This window comes from Gopherus evgoodei, chromosome 16 (assembly GCF_007399415.2).
Source record: "Gopherus evgoodei ecotype Sinaloan lineage chromosome 16, rGopEvg1_v1.p, whole genome shotgun sequence".
Lineage (NCBI taxonomy): Eukaryota > Metazoa > Chordata > Testudines > Testudinidae > Gopherus > Gopherus evgoodei.
The window spans coordinates 3,250,180-3,266,863 of record NC_044337.1 but is presented as its reverse complement, the minus strand read 5'-3'; the positions used below and the strand labels follow the sequence as shown (position 1 = coordinate 3,266,863).

Below are 16,684 nucleotides of genomic sequence, written 5' to 3'. Positions count from 1 at the left end.
GGAGAGAGGGGGAGCAGGCCCCACTGCTCTGGTGCAGGGCCCCACAAAACCCAAATCCACCTTTGTGTGGTGGTATCATGTGGAAGTGACATGAGCCTGGGGAGTGAGGGGGAGCAAGGGCTGGGGGTGAACAAACACTAGGGTTAGGACTACAGAGGAGACCCTAGTCCCACCCTTCATCACTCCCTTGGCCCAGTATCCACCTGGAGCTCCCCAGCCCTGGCTGAATAACTGGGCCACAGAGTTCACTAGCAGCTCCGGTGGCCAGGCTCCTGCACCCAGCATGGCTGCAGATGTGGCTGGTTGGCTCCCGGGGTCTCTGGCATTTCCCTCTTCACCTAAATCTTCGTTTCTGAAAAGCAGATAGAGAGGAGCTGAGGGGAGGGGCACCACCTGGGCCCTGCCAAGGGCCGCAGCAACCACCCGCTGCCAGTCAGTCAGCTTTCCTCTGATGAGATAAGGGATGTCCTTCAGAGCCAATGATTGGGACTGGAGGGACACCTCCTTATCCCGAAACATTAACGAGAGGGGTATTGGGCCACTTCCCTGGAACACACCCTGTTCCCCCCCCCAGGGAGCCCCCAGCCCATGTGACCCTGTCCCCCATGCCCCAGAGAGCTCCCAGCCCATCTGACCCCGTACCCCAAGGAGCCCCACCCCTTCTGACCCTGTCCCCTATGCTCCAGAGAGCCCCCAGTCCATCTGACCCCATACCCCAAGGAGCCCCACCCCATCTGACCCTGTCCCCCATGCCCAAGGGAGTCCCCTCATCTGATCCCATCCCTCATATCCCAAGGAGCCCCACCCCATCTGACCCTGTCCCCTATGCCCCAGAGAGCCCCCCATGACATTCTATACCTTGGGAGTAGAGCCACCCTTAGGATTTGTGGGGCCCTATCCAGTATTATTAAACTAGTGCTCAACTGAAGACAGTCCCCAGCCGGCACCGCTGACCCCAATGTGTCGAGGGGCCACAGCCACCACCCCTGCCCGCAGACCCCCAGAACCCTCCCACTGCTGACACACATGGAGGCGGCAGTGGCCCAAGGCTGGCTTTGCGCTGTCGCATGGGGGCTGCATCTTGCCAGAGCCCACAGCCTTCCTGCAGCCCCTCGCCACTCCTGGCTCACCACGAGCATTGTGACAGGAAGTACCAAGCAGTAATAACAACAACAATAATACAAGTGTGTGTGCGCATGTGCGTACGTGACAGAGTGTGTGTATGTGACAGAGTGTGTGTTGGGGAGTGTGAGTTTGCGTGTCTGTGTGACAATCTGTACTGGGGAACTGTGACTCGTGAGAGGCAGAATGAATGTGGGTGTGATGAGAGCCAGCCTGTGTGTGAGAGAGACAGTGTGTGTGTGTGTGTGTGTGGGTGGGTGGGTGGGTGTGTTAGGGAAGTGTGAGAGACAGTGAGCACACTGTCACTTTGTCACACACACATACACACACACCCTGCTCGTCCCAGCTTCCCCGCTGACTCCTCCTGTCCTGGCCCTGGCCCGGGCCCCGCTAGAGACCCAGCAGCTCAGGCAGGCAGGGTCCAGGGAGGGACTCTGCTCTGGGTGGAGGTGGGCCGGGCCAGGGAGCTGCCAGTGACTGGCTGGGCTGCTCTGGGCTCCCTGGGGCTGGGGCACCAGAGCTGGCTGAGGAGAGAGGGAGGGAGGGGTGGGGTTGGGGGTGGGGAGAAGCCCGCCAGCCCAGCGCAGGGGAGGGGCTGGAGACAAGAGGATTCCAGTGGCAGCCAGCGAGGGGAACGGTGCCCCAGATTTTCAGATGCCCTATGTAGCCGTGTATGCTGCGTATACCTAAGGACGGCCCTGCTTGGGGGAGAGTCCTGTAACTCCCGTATTCCTCATTTCTATATAATTGTGATCTTGCATATAAAGCAGGCCATGTAAGATAGCAGCTGAAAGCCATTGTTCTATTTAAATATGTATATAATCAATGCATATGAAATGATATGAATTGTGTTGTATGGTTTTCACTAAAACATGCTGTGGGGTTGAAAAGCGCCCAGATACTAGATCTGCAGAGACAGTGACAAAGGAAGAGGTAACCAACACCTGGGTGGGTGCTGAAAAGACATCACCATTGTCCAGCAGAAGACTTACAATTCAATGACTCACTCACAGGTGTATTGTTTCACCTTGTGACTCAGCAATGCCCACCAGACATGCCTGGACTTGTGTTCTCCAAACACATGGACTAAGGGTAGAAAAGAGAACACAGGGGCCCACTGCTGGGTCTTTCTCCTGCCCCCAACTTATGCTGCAAGCAACAAGGACACTCCAAAGACTGTAGACTCCAACAGAGGAGACTGGCCCAGGTTTAAAGGACAAACCTGTACATTAAGGACAGCAATATCCAGTGGAGTGAGAAAAACTGCTTAATCTAGATGTTGCCCAGTCTAACAGGGTTGAGAATTTAGACTGTGTGCTTATATTTTATTTTATTTTGGTAACTAACTCTGACTTTTTGCCTATCACTTATAATCACTTAAAATCTATCCTTTGTAGTCAATAAATTTGTTTAACAGTTTATCTTTACCAGTGAGTTTGCCTGAAGCATTTGGTAAGCGTGTTTGCTCAGGTTTACAAAGGCTGATGTACAGCCACTTACCATTGATGAAATGGTGAACCAATTAATAAAATTGCACTGTTTGTCTTGACCAGTGCAAGACGGTACATTCTCAAGGCACAAGGCTGGGAGCTGGGGGTATTTGGCTCTGGTGCCTTTCTCTGTGTGATTCATGAGTGGCTGTGGGAGCATTCATGCAATAGAGCTGGGTGTGTGGCGACACATGCGGTTGTGCTGAGTGATAACAGTGCCTGGAGGGGTTTGCTGCTTGTCACTAGCAAAGCATTGTGAGAAACAGCCTGAGCCGGAGAAAGTTAAGGGGGCAAAGCTGTCCCACAGTCCCAGGCTACACCCTAGAGATCCCATCACAACCCCATCTGACCCTGCCCCCCATGCCCCTAACAGCCCCTCATCTATTCCCATCCCCCCACCCCAGGGAGCCCATTCCAATCTGACCCTGCTCTCTAGGCCTCAGGGAGCCTCTATCACAATTGCCCCTGTTCCCACATCCCTTGGGAGCCCCCATATCTGACCCCATCCTCTCACCCCAGGGAGTCCACTCAGACAGCAGTTTGTGGTCCATGGGGGAGCTGCCTGAGGCTGGCATTAGATGATGAAAAAGAGACTTTTCCACTTCCTTCCCTCTGCCCTCTCCCCACCCTCTCTCCCTGCTGAGCTGGGGCTGCAGAATACCATCCCACCCACTAGGCTTTGCAGGCTGATGGGGAGCATGGGGGGCACTTGCCCTGCTGGCTGGGGCGAGTAGAGCAGCAATGGGCTTTGGGGGCTGCAACTCACCATCGAGCAGATGAAATTGATCTGCGGACTCACAGAACCCTGCAACAAAGGGCACATAGAATCATAGAAGATCAGGGTTGGAAGGGACCTCGGGAGGTCATCTAGTCCAACCCCCTGCTCAAAGCAGGACCAATCCTCAACTAAATCATCCCAGCCAGGGCTTTGTCAAGCTTGACTTTAAAAACCTCTAAGAAAGGAGATTCCACCACCTCGCTAGGTAACCCATTCCAGTGCTTCACCACCCTACTAGTGAAAACATTTTTCCGAATATCCAACCTAAACTTCCCCCACTGCAACTTGAGACCATTACTCCTTGTTCTGTCATCTGCTACCACTGAGAACAGTCTAGATCCATCCTCTTTGGAACCCCCTTTCAGGTAGCTGAAAGCAGCTGTCAAATCCCCCCTCATTCTTCTCTTCTGCAGACTAAACAATCCCAGTTCCCTCAGCCTCTCCTCATAAGTCATGTGCTCCAGCCCCCTAATCATTATTGTTGCCCTCTGCTGGACTCTCTCCAGTTTGTCCACATCCTTTCTATAGTGTGGGGCCCAAAACTGTGCGCAGTACTCCAAATGTGGCCTCACCAATGCCGAATAGAGAAGAACGATCATGTCCCTCGATCTGCCGTGGCGGGGAGAGACGCTCTACCTTCTCTCCCCGTTGCAGTCCCAGGGCATCCCACAGCCCAACCCCCTCATCCCTGGCCCCACCCCAGAGCCCATACCCCCAGCCAGAGTCCTCACCCCGCCCCCCACACCCCAACCCTCTCCCCATCCCTGAGCCCCCTCCCACACTCCGAACCCCTGGGCCCCACCCCTGCCACACATCACCTCTATAACAGTGCACATCACAACATTAATTCCACACATGGATATAAAAATTAGAGGGAACATTGCCTGTGTCCCAGGGTGCAGAGGAAGATAACCCACCCCCACTTTGCACTGAGCAGCAGGACAGCCAGGACTCACCATACGTGGGGAAGTAGTAGGTGAAGTCCTCGCTCATGTTCATCTCTGTGATGCGCTGCTCGAATTTACCCACGATGGCATCACTGACCCTGACGCTGCGTCCTTTGGGAGGGGTGAAATAAAGAGAATCCAATGGCAGGCACTATGTTCGGCCCCAGGACACCTGTGACTGTGGAGAGTGGGTCAGGACCCATTCCATGGAATGTTTCTTGTCGGACAGGGGCAGCTCCAGGCACCAGCACGCCAAGCGCATGCTTGGGGCGGCAAGTGATGGGGGGCGCTCTACCGGTCGTCGCGAGGGTGGCAGGCAGGCTGCCTTCGGCGGCTTGCCTGCGGAGGGTTCACTGGTCCTGCGGCTTCGGCAGACCTCCTGCAGGCTGTCACCGAATCCGCAGGACGGAGGACCTCCCGCACGCAAGCCACCGAAGGCAGCCTGCCTGCCGTGCTTGGGGCGGCAAAATACCTAGAGCTGCCCCTGTTGTCGGAAATGCCTATTTGTTGAAACCAAAACGTTCCCAGGGAAAGGGGCAGTTTTAACAAAATTTTCCTCTCCAAAAAAAAAGTTTTTAAATTGTTGAAATGTTTCATTTTGATATTTTCTAAAGAAAACCTTCCAGTTTCTCTGTTTAAAAGTGACTCTACATTTAGAGATGTAAGCTAATTATACTACCCCCCACACACATTTTAAATAGTTAAAATTTAAATCATAGAATATCAGGGTTGGAAGGGACCTCAGGAGGTATCTAGTCCAACCCCCTGCTCAAAGCAGGACCAATCCCCAGACAGATTTTTGCTCCAGATCCCTAACTGGCCCCCTCAAGGCTTGAACTCACAACCCAGGGCTTAGCAGGCCAATACTCAACATTTTGATTGACCCAGTCAACATTTTTTTCTGATGTTTAGTTTGTGAAAATTTTCGAGATTTCGATTTTTTTTATCTCTGTGCTGGATGGGGCCATTTTCCAACATTTCAGACATGTTTGTGGGGCAGGAAAAGCATTTCAACCCCAGCTTTAGTCCGAGTCTGGTGATTGTCCATCCAGTGTCTGGAGCCACCAGACCAAATTCAGCCTTCCCATGAGCAAGTGTGATTCCTACCACACACTTGAGCCCCGCCTCAAACCAAGACATTTGCAGCCTCCAGGAAGTGTTGCTGCCATGTGAAATAGAGTCATCTCCAAAGCCCCACTGCCCTCACCTACCCAGAGCAGAGCCCTACCCCTCCGGCACAGTGCCACCCCTATGTGTGGGGAGCAGCCGGAGCACAAACAGTGCTGGTTCTGGACCCCCTGGCTATAGACCTGAGCTGGGAGGGAGCAGCCTGGAGGAAATGCCCTAGGACACAAGCTGGGGCGCTGAGCAAAGTTACCACAATCTAACCTGTAAGCAAACAAACCTTGGGGCGCTTGTCTGGGCCCAACCCCATGAGGGCCACTAGTGCCTCCTGGGTCCAAACATTCCCCCTAGTCTGACGGCCTGCCCCACTGTGCCTCAGTGCCTCGCCATGGGGAGGCAATTCCCCAAGGTAGCAGCCATGAGCCTGCACACCCACCAAAGAGCTTGATGGAGATCTTCCGGAGCTTCTGGTAGTACAGGATGGCGTAGCTGCTGTAATCTGTCTCCCCCACCACCACATCCACGTTGCTGCCACGGCCTAGGAGCCAAAGTCACGGGAGAGCAAATTATGGACTGGTCTCATGTGTAGGGACCCCAGGCAGGGATCAGGGGCCAGGGCCCCATTGTGCTAGGCTCTGTACTAACTGCAGTGACAGTAGCTAGACAATGAAGGCTGGCCAAGGAGAGAAGAGGTGGTTCAGTGGTTAGGGCATGTACCTAGGACTCAGGAGACCGGGTGTTGGGTCCCCGCTCCACCCTGTGCTTTCTGAGTGCCCTTGTGCAATACGAGTTAGGGGCCCAAGTACTTTAAAACTCTGGTCCTTAGCCTGTCTGGGCCTCAGTTCCCCATCTATACAATAGGGTAATAGCCCTGCCCTGCCTCCCAGGAGTGTTTGAGGAGAAATACATGAAGGAATGTTGCAGAGTTGTTGTAGCCGTGTTGGTCCCAGTGTATGAGAGAGAGAAGGTCGGGGACGTGATTTATTGAACAAACATCTAGCGGTGGAAGGGACAAGCTTGCGAGCTTCACAAGAAGAGTGCTGTGGAGCTCTAAAGCTTCTCTGGATAGGCCCATCAGTGGATGGAGGACATGGCCATCAGTGGCTATTAGTCAACTCCATGCTGTGGCTGTCCCTAAGCCTCTGACTACCAGAAACTGGGAGTGGATGACAGGGGATGGATCACTCCATGATGGTTCTGTTCATTTCCTCTGAAGCTCCTGGAATTGGCCATTGTCCAAAGATGGGATAGATGGACCCCTGGTCTGACCCAGTGTGGCCATTCTTAGGTTCTAATACAAGCGACTTCCTTGTCTCTTCCATTACAGATTGTGAGATGTTCACATACTATCCTGTTGGGGGCCAGAGAATTAACATAGGAAGCAGAATGACTTGGCCTCTCCATCCACAAGCCATGCCCTGATCTCCATCTGGAGTCCCTACAGGAGCAAACATCAATAGAAGGACAAACAGCAGCTTGGAGAAGCAGAATTGCACCATGCTGGCCAGCCTCTATATTTCCTGCCACGCTAATAATGGGCAGATCTGGGAGCTCAGCCAGCACCAGGGCCGGCTCTCGGCACCAGCAAACCAAGCGCGTGCTTGGGGCGGCACATTTCCAGGGGCAGCACATTTCCAGGGGCGGCTTTCTGGCCATCTTTTTTTTTTCTCAGCGGCAAAAGCCTAGAGCCAGCCCTGGCAGCAGCAGCGCCTCGTGTGCAGGGGGTGCCCTGGGGCCGCTGCGGTTCGTGCCGCAAGGGAGCAGCGCCCGCACCTTGTGGCTGGGCCGGGCAGGCTCCGAGAGGGGGACACTCGGCTGGGGGCCACCCCATGGGCACACGGACCACCTGCAGGTGCTGCAGGGCGGCTGCCCTCCCAGCCCCGGAGGCGGGGCTGGGCAAAGCAGACTGAGCTGCCCAGGGACTGCGGCAGGGCGGCCAGAAGCAGCAGCAGCAGTGGGGCCATAGAGGGTGGGGCACTGCCATGTGGGGCCTGCTCCCGCTCTCTGGGGCTCCGCTCCCTCTGGGGCTACCCTGCTCCGGCTCCTCAGCCCCCTGCCGGGGCAGTCCCCTGGCTCTGCCCTCCTGGGTCCCAGCCAGTCCTTGAGGCAGGAGCCCTGGCTGGAGGGACCATGGGGTGAGGCGCAGCCCGGGAGCCCTGCTGCTTACCCCAACCCTGCTAGCGCCAGACTGGCTGGAGGCGAGGGAGAAGCCCAGGGCTGGGGCGGCAGGGGGTGCGGGTGGGGGAAGGCACAGGTGGGAGGAGGTGTGTTGAGCCCAGGGCTAGGGTGGGGGGCAGCCAAAAATTTTTTTGCTTGGGGTGGCAAAAAACCTAGACCCGGCCCTGGCCAGCACATGCCTTGTCGCTAGCTTGGTTGTTTCAAAGTCCTGCCTAGGAACACGCCAAACCCACCCAACATTAACCTTTTCCAACCCCAGCCCCTCACTCACTTTTCAGGAGAAATCGCCCCTGGGCTTTGGTGGAGCGGTACTGCTGCTTAATCTCCCAGCATACTCCATCCCTGTGCACGTGAAGGGAGAAAGACAGCATATGTGTTAGGTTCCTCTGAGCCAGCCAGAGAAAAGCCACCAGTTGGTGAGGACCTATCAAAGGGGAAAGGTGTCAGATGTGATGCGTTCTGCTGTCGCGGCTGCACCATGCTGCTGTGCTCTTTATTACTTTGGTTTATGTATTACTCATTTGCAAGTGTTATTTTTACAAACTCAGAACGTGTTACAGGGAGAGATCAATGCAGGGGACACAGTTTGTCTTCTAATACTCAGCGCTGTGGGAGCTTGGGTCAGTTACACAGGGCCAGGTTCACCTGAGTGCCGAGCTCTCTGTGTCACACTGGGAGCTGCTAGGGGCCAAGCACTTGAAAACTCTGGCCCTGAGTTCTTCTGAAATCTGGCCACACTGGCCTCTAAGTTAGTTCCCCCCATCCCAGGTATCAAATATCAGAGACCTGAAACTCACCCGAAGTGAGCACCTGCCTGATCCGTACACAGAGGCTGATCAGCCTCCTCCACCTTGGGAAAGGGCCTCCAAGGCTATGGAGGCAGCAGTGTAGAGTGGGTAGAGCACTGGGCTGGGTCTGCTGCTGGCCTGTTGCGTGACTCCGGGCAACTCACATCCCTGCTCTGTGCCTCAGCTTCCCCGTCTGTACAATGGGGATAATGAACTGATCTTCTTTGGAAAGTGCTTTGAGCTCCATGGATAACATGTGCTAGATAGCAGGGAGGTCGCGTTACCTGTCAGTGTCACCCACACGCTGCGGGCAGCCTTCGTTTAAACTGAACGTTCCAAGAAATGTGGGTTTCTGAAGCAGCCATCGGACGCTTCTTATGGCAGAGGTGGGCAAACTATGGCCCGCAGGCCACATCCAGAGCCTGAGCTCCTGGCCCCGGAGGCTCGCCCAGTCCCCTTCCCTGCAACCTCAGCTCGCTCCGCCACCGGCGCAATGCTCTGGGCAGCGGGGACGCGAGCTCCTGGGGCAGTGCAGCTGCAGAGCCTGGCCTGACCTGGTGCCTTGTACTGCACGGCAGCGCAGCTGTAGCACCACCAGCCACTGGTGCTCCAGGCAGCGCGGTAAGGGGTCAGGGAGTGGGGGGGTTGGATAGAGGGAAGATATGTTTGGGGTGGTGGTCAGGGGGCAGGAGTGTGGATAGGGGTTGGGGTTGTCAGAGGGTGGGGAGCAGGCGGATTGAAGGTGGGGAGCAGGAGCCCAGAGGGGCAGTCAGGAAGGAGGCGGGGATTGGATGGGGTGACGGGGGGCAGTCAGGGGCGGGGGTTCCAGGGGCAGTCAGAGGACAGGGAGTGGGGGAGGTAGTGGATGGGGCCGAGGTCCCACGGGGCCATCAGGGAACAGGGGGTGGGAGTTGGATGGCACAGAAGTCCTGGGGGTGGGCCTTCAGGGGGTGAGAAGAGGGGAGGGCAGATAGGGGATGGGGCCGGGCCACGCCCCCCTCCCCAACCGGTCCTCCATACAATTTCCAAAACCCGATGGGGCCCTCAGTCCAAAAACTTTGCCCGCCCTTGCCTTATGGGGTGGGGAAGGGGGCTGGGCTAGGTGTCTGGTGACAGTTTAGGAGAAGGGAATCAATCCTGTTTCAGGGCCTAGTGAGTCATACACTAGCTGGCTCTGAATTAATATCCAACAGCTACATGGCAGTGAGTTCCAAGCTAAACTCCCACTGAGGTCAGGGTCACTAGGGATCATCGGCTTTTGGGCAGAGTTTTCTCATTGACATCAGTGGGCCCAGGATTTTAGCAATTGTTTTTATCACATTACTTCAAACATGGCAGGGCTAGAAGTGATCAAATGCAAAGCCAGGCAGCTGCCTGACCTCTGGCTGACTCGCCAGCTCCGAAGCGAAGGTGAGCCAGAAAGTGCCCGTAGGCAGCACTCTGTGCGCTCATGCAAAGAAAAGGGAAAGATCAGAGAAAGGCCCATTTGGGGACACTATGAAAGGGAACGTGGACAGGAAATAGTGAGCAATCCTCCCCCTCCCCCTGCAGACGAGAGAACCTGCCAGGCTTGTGGGTGGGGATGACATTCTGTACCTTGGGGGAGCACCCTGTCACCCGCCGTATTCCTCATCTAGAGATAATCGTGATCTTACATATAAAGCAGGCCTTGTAAGGGATCAGGGGAAGGGTTATGATCTGCTGAAAGTCATTTCTCTATCACAGATGTGTATAATTAATGCATGTGAAGTTATGAGAATTGTGTTGTGTGGTTGTCACTAAAACATGCTGTAAGTTAGGGAATCAGCCAGATATTAGCTCCCCAGAGGCAACAACAAGGATAGTAACCAACACCCGGACGGGGTGTGAAACAACCATCACCAGCCATTGTCCAGCAAGGGAGCTACAATTCAATGACTCACCTGCATGAGGCCCCACCAGGGAATTGCTCAACCTTGCCTGGGGACTCAGCAATGCCCCCCAGACATGCCTGGACTTGTGTTCTCCAAGCGCATGGTCTAAGGGTATAAAACAGACACAGGGGGCCCAGGATTGGCCTTTCTCCTGCCCCCACCTATGCTGCATGCAACAAAGACACTGAAGAAGACTGAAGACTGCAACAGAGGAAACTGGCCTAGATTTAAGGGACAAATCTGTATACTAAGGACTGCAGTATCCAGTGGGGTGAGAAAACTGCTTAATCGAGTTACTGTCCAGCCTAATAGGGTTGAGAGTTTAGGCTGCTTGGTTGTAATTTATTTCTTTGGGTAACTAACTCTGACTTTTTGCCTATCACTTAGTATCACTTAAAATCTATCTTTTATAGTCAATACATTTGTTTAACTGTTTATCTTCACCAGTGAGTTTGTATGAAGTATGTGGCAAATCAGCTCAATTTTACAAAGCCTGGTGTATATCCACTTTCCATTGATGAAGTGGGGAACCAATTAATAAATCTGCACTGCTCATCTTGAGCAGTGCAAGGTGGTACATTGCTGGGGTACAGTGCTGGGAGCTGGGGGGATTTGGCTGGTGTCTTTCTCTCTGTGATTTGTAAGTGGCTCGGGGAACATTCATGCAATCTAGGTGGGTGTGGGGCTCCACCTGCAGTTGTGCTGAGTGATCACAGTGCCTGGAGGGGTTTGCTGCTGGTCACTAGCAAGGCATTGTGAGAGACAGCCCAGGCTGGAGAGAGCTCAGGAGGTGCAGAGGACCCACAGTCCCAGGCTGCACCCGGGGTTGCCGTCACAATGGGACTGTACTTCAGGTGTATGCCTGAAGGGGACAGATACTTGCCTGCAGCATCACCACATTAGACATGGGAACAGGCTGAGGCTTTAGGGGAAGGGTAGTGAGGTAATTACTTTGGCCTGAGCTTTTCAATGTGTGTGCCTGTGCACATGTGTGTGTTAGTGTGAATGCGTGTTTGTGTGTGTGTGTGTGTGTGCACATGGGCAGCATTGTTAAGCCCCCAAGCTGCAATGTCCCCTCTTTACCAGGGATAGTTTTTTTCTCGCTCCATATTCCAGGTTCTCTCTGCAGGCAAAGGGGCTGGGAAGTGACTGAGATTCTCCTCTCCATTTCTAATCACCCCAAAGCAGCCTGGGGAGTGCGGTGGGGGTGGAATCTTTCTTTAGCAGGGTAGGCAGCAGGTAACACATTGGACCAGCGCTCCCGAGCTGCAACGCACTCTCTGCATTACCAGCTCAGCAGTGTCCCCATGTCTTGCCATCAGCCTTAATGGAGGGCTTTGCCGCTGCAGGCCCCGAACCAGCCCAGTGCTTAGCTATGTGTGCCTGAGCCCACGGAACTCAAGCATGTGCTTTGTAAAACCGGGCTGAGTCCTTGTGCTTAAAGCCAAGCATGTGCTTAACTGCTGTGCTGAATCAGGGCCACACTTCCCAACCTCACTGCCCTTCCTTCCAGGTTGTTCCTCTTTTCCTTGAATGAGGAGCTGCGTGCTTGGGAACTGCAAGGGCTGGCCAAACCCTACGCATTGGGCTGGAATATCTTCTGGGCAGAGCCAGGCAGAAGCTGTTTACAGGTCCTGCCGTGGGGCCCCCAGACTGGAGCACTGGGGTAGCAGGGCACCTCACACAGACAGGCATCAGCACCATTGAGCTGTTGGTGCTCTCACACGGGGAGTCAGGCCTGCTCCGCTAGGGTGAGCATAAGAGGAAGGGCTGCAGGAGCTGAGTCCCAAGGGGTCATAAAGCAAGTCCTACAGTCTGGGCTCAGAGCTGTTGCCCGGACTCAGCAAACACACAGCATGGGAGGCCAGGGAGTCTGGCCCAACACCCGGGCTCCTTAGTGGGCCACTTACAGTTTCCGGAAGGTACTGATGGCCAGCGACTTCCCTTCCGAGGCAGACACCGCCATGGTTGTTGCTTCCAACTGGTGATTATATTCTCTTAGGTAGTCACATTTGGAGGCCACACCAACCAGGAACCACTTCCCTGAGAACTACAAGAGGAGCGGGGGTGGCACAATGCAGTCACCTTCGCCCCATCCCTCCCACAGCAAGGACAAAACTCTGGGTGCTGCTGCTGGGTCTCGAAGCGAAGCCTCTGAGGAGCCAAAGGCAGGAGCTGCAGCATCTGAGCTGGTGGAATCCCTCCTTCCCATGGCTGATAGTGGCAAAAGGGCTTATCGGTGACTATCCACTGGGGGCAAGACCCTGAGATACAGGCTCACCGCTCGGCTCCACACACAGACACAAGGAGCCAGGGCCGGCTCCAGGTACCAGCTTAGCAAGCAGGTGCTTGGGGTGGCCACTCTGGAGAGGGGCAGCATGTCCAGGTATTCAGCGGCAATTTGGCGGAGGGTCCCTCGCTCCCACTTGGAGCAAAGGACCTCCCGCTGAATTGCCGCAGATCAGGATCACAGCGTTTTTTTTTTTTTTTTGGCTGCTTGGGGTGGCAAAACCCCTGGAGCTGGCCCTGCAAGGAGCAGTTTTAGGGCACCATGGTTTTGGCGCATGTGCTGTCCCCATGGGCTTAACAAGTGCCTGCTTCCCAGACTGCCAAATGAATAACACAAGGAGCACTGGATTAAGTGCTGGTTACAGCTAGGCAAAAATGCAGCATTCTTCTGGTGACATTTGCAAACAGTATTTATAGTTTTGTTCCTGGCTACTTCACAGGCCCCCAAATTTTGGTTTTTGACCTCCCACTCCTGCTCATGGAGTGACACTTCTGGCATCAAAACACATAGCCATGCCGCCAGACACTGAACTGTAATTTCTAAGCCTGTTCTTTGAAATGCTGCAGTTTTTGTTTGATTTTTTAAATTACAGCACTGACCAGATTCTGAGCAGAAAAGTAACTTTTTGTGAGATTTCAGCTACATTTATCCTATTTCTCAAAATAGAAATTAAATGCACAGATCTGATATTGTGACACATACATAACAGTAGCACCTGATACCCTCCCTGAGACAAGGCTCCATTGTGCAGAGGGCATGGGTATTTGGCTCGTGGGTGCCCCGCAGCTGGGCTCTGGGGGAAAGGAGGTTCGGGTGTATTGGCCGGGGGAGGGGGGACATGGCTGGGCTCTGCGGGGGAGGGGCAGAGAAACAGGAACTGGGTTGTCATAAGGGTTTCTTTAACTCTACTCCTGGGGAATTTTTGTGTGTGTCTGTAACACTTTACAGACATACTTGTTGACAGGTATGTTGAAATAAATTTCCAAAATAATTTAAACTGGCGTGATTATGTAGTGTTATCTTGACAAATAAAATGTGCAGAATTTTAAAATATTGTGTGCAGAATTTTGAATTTGTTGGCACAGGATGCCCCCAGAAGTAGGCACATAGTGTGGCCAGAGGATTGGTGCCTACTGCTTGGGCTGGTGGGCCAGCCCCGGGCATAAGGGCATCACAGTGGCCACAGGGCAGCTTGTGAGGACTTGGATTCCCTTTTGCCACCCCAGCTCTGCAGCATAAAGCCCTTTCCCTGGGGCTTTGTGCAGGGAGGTAGGATCTGGCCCCATGTTTCTATAGCATCTCCCAGCAGTAGCTTTCTAGGCACCTCAGCAATCACACAGGAGCTCCCCAGGGACTGCCTCAGGTTACCTGCTGAGAGCCAGAAGCTGAGGCAGGGGAAAGAGCTGCTCACATCCTTTCTCTGTCTGGCCTCAGGGGTCCGTGCACCCAGCTGCCAGACTGAGAAATGCCGTGCTGGAGCCTGGGCACCCGGCTGGGGTTCTCGGGGCATGGGCATACCACAAGCAGCAGCAGAGTAAGCTCCCCTCCTAACCAACCGCAGCCCCCCCCCCAGTGCCCCCCCATGTTCCCCCGAGTACTTAGCATCTTTGCTGAGGCTACTGGGGGAAACTGGAGTGAGACTCCTGCCCACTGAGTGTTCAGCAACACTCAGCTCCCAGGAGCCTTGGGACCCTTCGCTGACACCCTGCTGAGGTAGCCCCGGCAGGCCACAGCCACAGGGGAGATTTCAGCCCCTCTAAGCAGCCCGGCATCTTTAACATGTGCAGTAGCAGCTCGTGCTTTTCACTCTGGAGGTCCCTGGTTCAATCCTGGGATATTGGCCGAGGTAGCAGCTATCACCCAAGCCCGTCTCTTGGGGCTGGGCAAACCTAGATGCCTGCCTGGAAAGTTATGGAGCAGGTCAGCAGCTCTAGCACAGAGGACCCCCTGGGGAGCTGTGCCAGTGCCCAGGATGCCCAGCGTTCCCCAGTCCCTCCCTCACCTGCTGGAGGTCAAAGTTCTCCTGTATCTTGATCTTCTCAAAGAGACTCTCCAGGGCTGGGGGCCTCCTTTGTCTCTGCCCAGGAGCAAGTGAAGCAAGAAGGAGCACAAGGAGCAGGGTGGGTACGGCAGGCGCCATGGTCTCTCCCCAGGACCATCTAAGCCCCTTGGTGAACCCGGCTGTGGTTGGTGGGGCCCTGGGGGAGGGGAGGGCTGGGCTGGTTGCTTATTAAGCCACTCTGCTTCTCTTATTGGAAGTGACCAGAAGCAAATCTCTAGGCTGTTTACACAGAGGGGGCTGTGTTACCAAAGCTCCCCGCCACACTATGCCTCCCACAGGGGAACAGCTGTGCAGTCCAGGAGTCCCTGAACGTCCAGGCAGCCCTCCCAGCCCTTGGTCACGTGTCTCAGGGCTCTCTCCCCAGCCCAGCATGCCAAAGGTAACATCCCGTAGTGCACCACCCTGTGCAATAGCCAGAACCTGAATTAACTCATGCGCTGAGGGTGAGCTGGGCAGGGAGAGCCACGCTGCGTGTGGAGCGACAAACTCCTGCTGCCCCCTGCGAGATGGCCAGGAAGAGCTGGCACTGACCTGCAAACGACAAGTGACGGAAAGGGGCTCACCTGGCCAAGCCACAAACTGGGCTTAATTCCAGCAAGCCTAAGGCCCAGGCTTAGCAAAGCACTTCAGCACCTGCCTCAATCCAACCCGAGTCAGCACTTAAGCACGTGCTTAACTTAAGCACTGAAGTTAATGGGACTTCTTTGCTGACTGGGATCCTTCTAGCCTTGACTTCAGTAAAGCAAATTTTGCTCCACCTTCCTGGTATTTTCCTATATTACTTCCTGATGTCTGATCAGCTTTATGCCAGGAAGCATGAGGACTGCTAACCCTGAAATGTATCACTGTTAGATTTTTTTCACATTACAGTTTAAATTCTGCTCTTCAACATATCCGTAAAAATTCAGCATAACTCCATGGGCTTCAGTGCAGGCACCAGTGTGAGTGAGAATTTGTTCCTGTTCAGGTTGTAAAAGTAAAGCAAAAACTAACTGAAACTTTTAAAAAATGTCAGTGCAAACAGTAAGCAAAAGTCAGGCTCACTGTAACCCTAATAAGGCAAAATTTGTAAAAGCAAAAATTGTGTAAGGCAAGTAGAAAATAACTGTGTAAAAAGTTGTTGCAACCTTGTGTTAAATAAGTATAAAATGTAAACTATAGTCTAAATAAAGGAAAAAAATATATATATCAAAATAACCTATGTATGAACACAATGCAGCTGTTGCTCATTACTGTATGTAACAAGGTATAAATGCTGCTGTGATTGTTTACCTGCAAAAAACCTGTTTAGCTCTCTCCCTCCAGTCAATTGCTAAAAATAGAGTATCTAACTTGCTTCACCCAACCTAAAAGTAAAAACTCTGTTTTTCTCCAACAAGGTCAAACTTGTTTTTTAAAACATTTTCGGCTTCAGCTATTTGCTCAAGCATATCTGGGGCGCTGGAACAGAGAGAGAGAGAGAGAGAGAGAGAGAGAGTGTGTGTGTGTGTGTGTGTGTGTGTGCGTGCTGAGAGCCACTGAACCAAACTGTAAACCCTAGATTAAATTGCAGCAAGGGTGGTTTAGGTTGGACATTAGGAAAAACTTCCTAACTGTCAGGGTGGTTAAACACTGGAATAAATTGCCTAGGGAGGTTGTGGAATCTCCATCATTGGAGATTTTTAAGAGCAGGTTGGACAAACACCTGTCAGGGATGGTTTAGATAATACTTAGTCCTGCCTTGAGTGCAGGGGTCCCTCTCAAGGTCCCTTCCACTTCTATGATTCTATGATATGATGAAAACCACTTCGAGCCAGGAGGGTGCTGCTGCAACCCACGCACCCCTAGTTGCAGCACCTATGAGTATATCCTGTTGGAGTGAGTCCTAGAAGTTAACGAGAAGGAAGTGGTCACATGGCATCTCCTGCTCTTGTGGGTCCAGGAAGTGGGAGCTGGGTTGAGCTGCAGATTGACCCCAGATCTCTTGGGGCAGGGTAGAGCAGAACACTAGT

At 53.6% G+C, this 16,684-nt stretch overlaps 1 protein-coding gene across 1 annotated transcript; it reads right to left on the bottom strand.

The window, feature by feature from the left end:
• Positions 1-268: 268 nt before the first annotated feature.
• On the bottom strand, positions 269-14,771 carry C8G (complement C8 gamma chain). The gene is made up of 7 exons (XM_030535980.1): positions 14,634-14,771; positions 12,252-12,391; positions 7,912-7,982; positions 5,899-6,000; positions 4,347-4,448; positions 3,379-3,417; positions 269-352 (listed from the first exon to the last, which is right to left on the bottom strand). The coding sequence occupies exons 1-7, from the start codon at positions 14,769-14,771 to the stop codon at positions 339-341; spliced, it is 606 nt and encodes a 201-aa protein (XP_030391840.1). The 3' UTR covers positions 269-338.
• Positions 14,772-16,684: the final 1,913 nt, after the last annotated feature.